Below are 9,668 nucleotides of genomic sequence, written 5' to 3'. Positions count from 1 at the left end.
ACAGATTCTTATACTTCAAGAAATACCCCACCACCTTCCCCATTATCTATTCCCCCTATACTCCACACCCATACCCATATAAGTGTGGAAACGACCAATCATCATGCACATTAAAACACCCCATCTCACAAGCAAATAAATAAATAAATAATGAAAAACTTAAATAAAAATTACTAAAAGAGAATTCTCCTATTAAACAAAAAAAAGTTATCTTCTTCTCTTTCCCTTTCTCATTAGTATATAGTCGGACCACCATTTTTGGCTTCACTCAACAACCAACATCCTCCTCTTTATTTAACAAAAACAAAAATCTTTATCCATTCCTTTTCTGATCCTTTATAAATACACAACACAAGTAACACTAACCATATTCCATATTTGATAAACCCCATTTTTCCTCTCCCTTTCTCTTAATCATCTTGATATATATACTTAGAATAGAAAGCTTCTCCATCTCCAGAGGCCAAAAAAGAAAAAGAAACTATGTTAAAGAAGAGAGACATTGCTCTTTGGGCAATACTTATGGTCTTTGTTCTTGGTTTTCATACATATTCAGCACAGAATATTAGCAGAAACAACTTTCCAAAGGGTTTTGTTTTTGGGACTGCTTCTTCTGCTTACCAGGTTTGTCTTCTTCTTATACATGCATGTGAATCACTCATTCTATATCCATTCAATATAATGTTTTCATATTCTTTTTCATTCTTCATATATAGTTTATTATCCTTTTTCAGAACCACGAATTATTAATTAATTTAGTTTCTTTCATCTTTTCTTATTCCCCTTTATTAGTCCAAGGCAAGAAACAATAGTTTCTAAGACCATCTTCTCATGGCTTTAAGATTACTTTCTCTATTTAATAAAGCAATACTAATAGTACATTTAATTATTAGATTAAAAAAAACAGCGTTTGATGGAGCTTTCAGTCCATTCTTTACTTCAACTATTAGTTCGGTATTTTGGTATATAAGTGTAAAAGCTAGCAATCTTAATTTGTCCTTATCTCCTTTTCTTTATTAATACAATTAATTGATGCTTTAATTGAACGTCATTTTCTACTAGAATCTCCTTCTTTTTCCTTTTGTATTTTTCTACCACATAGCCAAAAGATTCGCATGAAGTAGGTAACAAAGTTCAAAAATGGTAAAAGGAAAAGAAAAAAAAACAAACTTTGTTGGAGCCTTAATTAGATAAACGTGTAGTATATGATTACATTATATAGGCTATCGTAACTTCTCTCATAAATGTGAAATATCTCCAATGGTATAACTTTATTGTTAAATAGAGTGAACAAAAGTAAAAATAAAAATAAATACAGAAACGGAAACCATCAATAGAAGTTGGTTTAGTCAATATCTCAACAGAATCCGTTATTTGATGAGGGAGAGAGCTCATTGCGTCAAGAAAGTAGGAAATTTTTACTAAGCATCTTTACATTTTCTCGATTGGTTTACTTTATCTTTATGCTACGTATCAAACAGCTCACAAAGCTTGTCGAGTAAATCAAAAGTAAATTACAGGGGTTGGGTGTACGAACAAAGTCCTATATTGGTAGTTGAAACGATTGAGAGTCTACATGTAAGGTGTAGGGATCTCTTAATGGTGTGAGCCCCTTTGGGAAAAATCGTGCGGGCTTGGCCCAAAGCGGACAATATCACACCAGGTTAAGAGTGTATTTGGGCTAGTTTAGCTCAACAATTGGTATCAGAGTCCAGGTTCGGCGGGACGAGTATGAAGATGGCAAAGTGATGGTGTGGGGCGGTGCACACAAGGAGAAGCTAGTTGCGGGCTTCGGTTGCCATAATACTCTAACAATGTGGGTGGCATACGGTGAATCTCGAAAAAAGACCTGTGAATCGTGGTATGCGAACAAAGTCTCACATTGGTAGTTGAAAATATTAGGAGTCTACATATAAGGTGTAGGGATCTCTTAATAGTGTGAGGCCTTTTGGGAAAAATCATGCGGGCTTGGCCCAAAGCGGATAATATCACCCCATGTTAAGAGTTTTTTTGGGCTAGTTTAGCTCAACAACTGGTATCAGAGCCCAGGTTCGGCGGGAGGAGTATGGAGATGACAAAGTAATGGTGCGGGGCGGTGCGCACACAAGAAAAGCTAGTTGCGGGTTTCGGTTGTCATAATACTCTAACAATGTGGGTGGCACACAGTGAATCTCGAAAAAAAGACCTGTGAATCGTGGTATGCGAATAAAGTCTCACATTGGTAGTTGAATAGATTGAGAGTCTACATACAAGGTGTAGGGATCTCTTAATGGTGTGAGGCTTTTTGGGGAAAACCGTGCGGGCTTGGCCCAAAACGGATAATATTAGTAAAAATGGCGTGGGATAGTCACTTTTTAATATGGTATTTAGTTTTATCCAGTATTTTTAATGCTGAGCAAAAATAGCCACACTCTATTAAAATTAATATGAAAAGACGTCGTTACCCTTTATTCATGAGTGTTGTGTAAATATTAAGTACATGGTGTACTTAATATTTACACTGCACACATGAAGTTAAGGACGTCGTGTTCTTAACATTTACACTGCACATATGGAGTTAAGGACATGATGTCCTAAAGTTTAACAACGGAAGGTGCAAATACATGACACTTTGTCCTTAATATTTATACAACATTCATGAAGTTGAGCACACCATGTCCTTAATATTTACACAATACTCATAAAGTTATTTACACTGCACACATGAATTTAAGGACATCATGTCCTTAACATTTAAACTGTACATGTGAAGTTAAGGACATGAGGTCCTAAAGTTTAACAACAGAAGGTGCAAATACAAATTAAGGACATTATGTCCTTAACATTTACACTGCACACATGAAGTTAAGGACGCCATGTTCTTAACATTTACACTACACATATGAAGTTAAGGGCATGATGTCCTAAAGTTTAACAACGAAAGGTGCAAATATATGATACTTTATCCTTAATATTTACACAACATTCATGAAGTTAAGGATACCATGTCCTTAATATTTATACAGCACCCATGTCTAGCACAATAGTATTTTCGTCCGGGCGCTTAAAAATTTATTAAGCACTGGCTAAAGAGTAAATACATTTTAAGCAGTGGCTAAAGTTTAAATACATTTTAAACAGTGGCTAAAGAGTAAAGAAATCTCTAATTAGTATCTAACTGTGCACTTTCCCTTAATATCATACCATGTTAAGAGTGTATTTGGGCTAGCTTAGCTCAATAACATGTAATATAACAAAGCCGTAGACACATCCCTTTAATTTTTCAAAATCATGCACTTAACCCCCTTGTACAATGACAATTCTACACAAATATTCTCTTAATAATATTTTTACTTTACAAAGGTGTGTTGTGTTTAGTTTCGGAAAATAGGGTGTATATCTGCATCTAAGTATATCAAAGTATAATAACTTACAGACAAGTTAAAATTACAAAATCAAAAGTTGCTATGTATTTAATTATGAAATTTAGAAAGAGAATTGGCATTTTTTTCCACTTTCCTGCTGGACTTTTTCTTGTATTTTTAATTTTGCCGTGACTCATTATAAAAACCTAACTAAAGTCGATGAGCTAATTCAAATGTTAAGGTTGAGGTGCCTAAAATTACAATAAACGTTAGGTTTATATCTCGATAAAATCTTGAAAATAACATATAATCTTCTCCTAATTTTATCAAATTGAACTCCATCCGCCCCAAAGGAAGAAAAAGAAAAAAATATGTGATTGACCAAAGCATCTGCTTTTTAGTGTCAACTATGATATATATAGAGTCCTCAATTTTCTTGAAATACAATTTAGAAACTCCATCAAACTACTATAAAATCACATTTTTTTCTAACTAAAATATCTAAGAATGTTTAAGAGATCGTAAATCAAAGAAAAAAAAATTATTCAGTGCTCTAAATGGTAATAGTGCTACAAAAAATAGGATATATGTAGTGCTTTTTATGGGTTATTAGCTTGTTATAACAATTCACACTTATAACTCATTGCTCATGACATAATATTGCAGTTTGAAGGTGCTGTAAAGGAGGATGGAAGAGGTCCAACTATATGGGATAAATTTTCTCATTCTTTTGGTAAAACTTTACTAATATATTGTCTATTGATAATTATTTTAGCAAAATGAGACTTAAGACCCGTTTGTCCATAGATTTTTTTTCTTTTTTCTTGAATTGTTTTTTCAAAAATGTGTTTGTCCATAAAATTTTGTAAGTTTTGGAGATTTTTCGAAAATGGTTTTTTCAAAAATCAAATTTTTTCCAAACATAATTTTAAATTTCAAATACCACTTTTCAATTTAACTCTAAATACTATTTTTTTTCAAAAATTATAATTTTTATGCCCAAATGCCTACTTAATCACTAAATATTACTGCTAATTTGGATGGATTTTGTAGGTAAAGTAGTTGATTTTAGCAATGGTGATGTAGCCGTGGATCAGTATCACCAGTACCCGGTAAATCTACTCATATTTTATAAACACTATATTACAGTAATTTTTTCCATACTTCATTTATTTATATCAAAATTATAAACCATCAAATAATTCCAATACTCTGTTTTTCTAACAGGAAGATATACAGCTTATGAAGGACATGGGAATGGATGCCTATAGATTTTCAATTGCTTGGACCAGAATTTTCCCTAGTAAAGCTTCTTTCCCTTTTTGCAAATAGCCGCTTTGAGCACTCCTATTTAAAAAATATAGTCAGCTTTGACAAACTATTTAATGTTTAGCCATGTCAACTAGAGCTTAATTTCAGACCTTCATCTAACTTCGGAACCCAAGGTCTAAATTTTGAAATTTCTGACCCGCGATTTCAACTTCAGATTAGAGAGTCTGAATTTGATTATGAGGCTGTTAAACTTTAAAAATTTGTAAATTTCGACTATTTGTTAAATAGGGGTTCTAAAAACAGCTATTTGTGCAATTTCCCCTATATAATATGCTGTAACTAGAGTACAATCTTTATTTTTCGAACATATAATCAAATTAGGATAATACCTTATACTATTGTGTAAAATCACTGTCCCTTTTCATGCTATAAACCAATTAAGTCCAAATTCTAACATAATTAACTCTGACTTTCTAATTATTATCAGATGGAACTGGAGAAATCAATCAGGCTGGAGTAGATCACTACAATAAGTTGATCAATGCTCTACTTGCTAATGGTACAGTTGACACTCTACTCTTCTGTCTTTAGATACTATCATTTATATAAAAAAAAATATTCTTACATCAAAGATAAGTTGTTTTTTTACAATTAATGTATGTAAATCCTTAGGAATTCAACCATATGTAACACTATACCATTGGGACCTTCCTCAAGCTCTAGAAGACAAGTACAATGGATGGCTAAGCCCACAGATCATGTAATTAAGTTCACTACATGTTATTCAAACTTAACTGTTTAAACTAGTCTGGATTTGTGGTTACGTGACATTTTAAGGTCATTTTAATAGAAAAGATTTTGCAATATACGTGGAGACGTGCTTCCAAAAATTTGGTGATAGGGTGAAGAACTGGATCACTATCAATGAGCCACATACTGTTGCCATTCAAGGATTTGATGTAGGGCTTCAAGCGCCCGGGCGATGTTCCATCCTCCTTAAAGTTTTTTGCAGGGCTGGAAACTCTGCAACTGAACCTTACATTGTTACTCATAATCTACTCCTTGCTCATGCCACTGTTGTTGACATTTATAAAAGAAAGTACAAGGTAAAGTAGTTGGATAAGAAAGGAAGCAATAAATTTCATTGTGCTTAAGAAAGAGATTAATATTTGTGATCAATTGCTGTTGCAGCCAATACAACATGGATCAATTGGGATATCACTAGATACCTTTTGGTATGAGCCTTTGACAAACTCCAAAGATGACATTGAAGCAACACAAAGGGCCATTGAGTTTAATCTAGACTGGTAATAATTCTGTTGTAGTAGTCAAAATGCTGCTCATTTCTTGTTCCCAAGTTGTTAAAGCAAGTCCTATAAAAGAAAAGGAAACATTAATGTTTATGTAACACTTGGAATATTCAAATTAAGACTTAATTTGATGGTGAAATGATTTGTAATGAATTTCAGGTATCTTGAGCCTGTGATACTTGGAAGGTATCCAAGTTCAATGGTAAATAGAGTGGGAAACCGGTTGCCAAAATTTTCACCAGCTGAATCTGCTCTTGTGAAAGGTTCCTATGATTTCATAGGCATAAATCATTATACTACATGGTATGCTAGCAAGAACAAAACCAACATAATTGGTGTCCTGCTCAATGACTCCCTCGCAGACTCTGGTGCCATTACCCTCCGTATGTCAATTGACGCCTTCTCTATTTACTGGTTACCTGATTTATGAGACTCGTTCTGCATTTAGAACTAAGCGTTTTCGCTATGCTTTTGTATCTTGCAGCATTCAAAGGATTAACACCAATAGCAGAAAGGGTATGTAATTTCATTCAATCAACCATTTCACATCACCAGAAAAAGTAGTTCTTGAAGCAAGTTAAGAACTGCCTTTAGTTACTGCAGTTTTGAGAATTGATATCACCGATAATTTTTACGTGCAGGCAAGTTCCATATGGTTGTACATAGTACCTCAGGGAATCAGAAGCTTAATGAACTACATCAAGCAGAAGTATGGGAACCCTCTAATCATAATCACTGAAAATGGTAAGTCACTAAATGTGCAATGTAGCTACTAAACCATGTCATTTCATTTGATTTTCAGTCTATGCTGCAGTTCAAAATGACATTTTATGTCATTTCCCTTTTGTTGATTATCATGAAACAAGAGTCCTTTACTTGTGACTGTTACAGGAATGGATGATTCAAATAATGCACTAATATCGAGACAAGATGCTCTTAAGGATACAAAAAGGATCAAATATCACAATGAATATCTTACTAACCTCTTAGCCTCTATCAAGTAAGTTATACAAAATGGCACTAGCAAATTTTTAACATCTCTACTCGTATTTATTCATCGTTCACTATGGAAAGATATCATTCAGTTATATTTTGCTGAATATGCAGAGAAGATGGTTGCAACGTGAAAGGATACTTTGTGTGGTCTCTGATGGATAACTGGGAATGGGCAGCTGGATTTTCGTCGAGGTTTGGTCTTTATTATGTGGATTACAAGGACAGCCTCAAGAGATATCCCAAGAATTCAGTGAACTGGTTCAAGAATTTCCTTGGATCTGCTTAAATGGATGGAAGTTCAATAGATACATTTCACTTCAATCACAGATATACATAGTTTCCACGTAGAAGGAGAAAAAGGAATGTATACAACATTAATTCTTTCACAGTACCTTATTATTTTTCAACAGAGTTCACAGAGTTTGCTAATACAATGTTTGTTTAATATCTTGCATAGTACATCACTTGTGGTATAGTAAACTGCACTCTCAAAAACCACTATGTTCTAAACAATTATCCAAAGGGCAGCCGGTGCACGAAGCATTTCACTCAAGACCCGGAAGGGCCACATCCCAAAGGGTGTGATGTAGACAGTCCACCTTAATGCAAGCATTAGTGACTGCTTCCACGGTTCGAACCCGTAACCTATAGGTCACACGGAGACAACTTTACCGTTGTTCCGAGGCTCCCCTTCAATCTCCAAAGTTGCTCTATTTGGAGATAAGTAATGAGTGGTGATTTCTAAGTTAAAACCAATTCCAAATAGGAATAAAAACCAAAATCCAATTCCAAATATAAATGAAAACGAAGAGAGAATAGGATTAGGCTATTAGACCTTTGGCTGGACAACAAGGGCATGAGCCCAATAGAAATAAGGGAAAAGGTACGTGCAGATTAAACCACCACCCTTTGGCCTTGCTAAACGGAAGAAAAAAAAAAGGCTTCGGGTGTGTTTGGTACGAATTCCTTGAAAATGAGTGGTTTTTATTATTTATTTTCCCTTGTTTGGTTGGTGAGTGAAAAACTTTTTCCGAAAAATATTTTTTAGTGTTTGTTTAGAGAGTATAAAATACTTTTAGGAATATAATATTTTATGCTACTCTCCTCAACCCACCTTCACCAAAATCCCCATATTTCTTGTATTCCTTCCCCCTCCCCCTCCTCTCGGACTCTATTTTTTTCAAGAATTTAATTATTCTTTTCAAAATTCACACAAACCCAAAAGAACTAATTCCCTTCTTTTGATAGGGAAAACATTTTCCTCCAATCGGAGGAAAATAAATTCATGAGGAAAATATTTTCTAAAATATTTAAGCCAACCAAACATGGAAAAATGAAAAAATATTTTCCAAAAAATATTTTTCTTAATACCAAACACAGCCTTCGTCTATGTATATACTATATACCAAACCAAATAATTTACTGTTAAACAAACATGATCTCTTGACTAATAAAAAGACCAGTTATAAAATCATAAATGTAAGCAAAAACCCATCTCCTGTTATGAATATGTTAAAGTGGATGTCCATTGAATACTCTTAGACATCCCTATTCCATGAACCATTTGAGTTCATGTACTTAGTTAATTCATCACTTAATATTTGTAACCTTTAGGTGTATTCTTGTAACTTTTTATGTATCTTATATCCTATAAATAGGGTATTCTTTATCCTATGAAGTACATAGAAGAAACACACTTGAATAAAATAACTTCTACATTCTCCTCATATACATCTTGTCTCCGTTAGTATATTGTTCTATTTTGCTCTCATTTCTTAATAGATTATCAGCACGAGGTTCTAACCAACTAAGGTTATCTGCTTCATCCGAATTTTATCTTCTTTCTAAAAGAGGTAGTCAATTTCTTTTCCGATTCAGGTATATATTCATATGTTTATAATATTTCTATTAGGATCTTTCTTTAACCTGCAATTTAATTACTATATGCATAACTTGTTTTGAATATGATTATAATAATTACATTGGTATGAAAACAATAAGTTTCGGTTAAATTGATATTTTATTATATAAACTACGAAGAAGTTTAATCCTACACATAAATAAATAAGTATTAAAATTGAATTACAATAATTAGACTAATTAAGCCTGCATCCAAATATTCTAACAGAATATGCATTTAGAAGGAATTCTTGCAAAATTTTCAAAAGGTTTAAATGTGTCTCCAATAATTTTATCACCTAAGTGTACAAACTAATTAATGACTTTAAAATTAATGACTGAACTATTAGATGAATCGTATTGAATGTTGAAACTTGTCAGAATTGATATCATCTAGTTTTATGCCTACTTAGCTTATTGAAACGTATTCTAAGTAGAACAAAATTATACTAGTACATATTAATTCAACCTATTTATTCTATGGAAATATACTTACATGTCTAAAGTTTTTGTGGGTAATATTAAATATTAATTTATCATCGCACTGCACATAATTGTTTGTTTGATAATTTTACATATAGAATATTAATACACGATTATGTACTGCACTGAATTGATAATAATTTTTGTTATTCTAATTTACTTATTTTTATGATAGTTTTCACTATGTTAAATTTGTCAAAGTTTGAATTTATGGCACTTGACATCTCTGGGAATAACTATTTGTCATGGGTACTTGATGCTGAAATTCACCTTGACGCTAAAGATTTTGGTGTCACTATTAAATAAGGAAATGAAGCATCAAGTCAGGATAAGGCGAAAGCCATGATTTTCCTTGGCCATCATC

The 9,668-nt window shown here is 33.0% G+C and overlaps 1 protein-coding gene across 1 annotated transcript; it reads left to right on the top strand.

The window, feature by feature from the left end:
* Window positions 1–332: 332 nt before the first annotated feature.
* On the top strand, window positions 333–7,369 carry LOC107798023 (beta-glucosidase 40-like). Its single transcript, XM_016620950.2, has 13 exons — window positions 333–624; window positions 4,011–4,077; window positions 4,398–4,456; window positions 4,572–4,647; window positions 5,104–5,175; window positions 5,289–5,376; window positions 5,467–5,722; window positions 5,808–5,923; window positions 6,086–6,309; window positions 6,411–6,442; window positions 6,568–6,670; window positions 6,818–6,926; window positions 7,034–7,369. Exons 1-13 carry the CDS (start codon window positions 484–486, stop codon window positions 7,206–7,208), a joined length of 1,518 nt encoding a protein of 505 aa, XP_016476436.1. The 5' UTR covers window positions 333–483; the 3' UTR covers window positions 7,209–7,369.
* The last annotated feature ends 2,299 nt before the right edge of the window (window positions 7,370–9,668 follow it).

Source organism: Nicotiana tabacum, chromosome 9, assembly GCF_000715075.1.
Source record: "Nicotiana tabacum cultivar K326 chromosome 9, ASM71507v2, whole genome shotgun sequence".
In the NCBI taxonomy this organism is placed as follows: Eukaryota; Viridiplantae; Streptophyta; class Magnoliopsida; order Solanales; family Solanaceae; genus Nicotiana; species Nicotiana tabacum.
The sequence above is the reverse complement of the archived record's forward strand: the minus strand, read 5'-3'. Positions and strand labels throughout refer to the sequence as shown.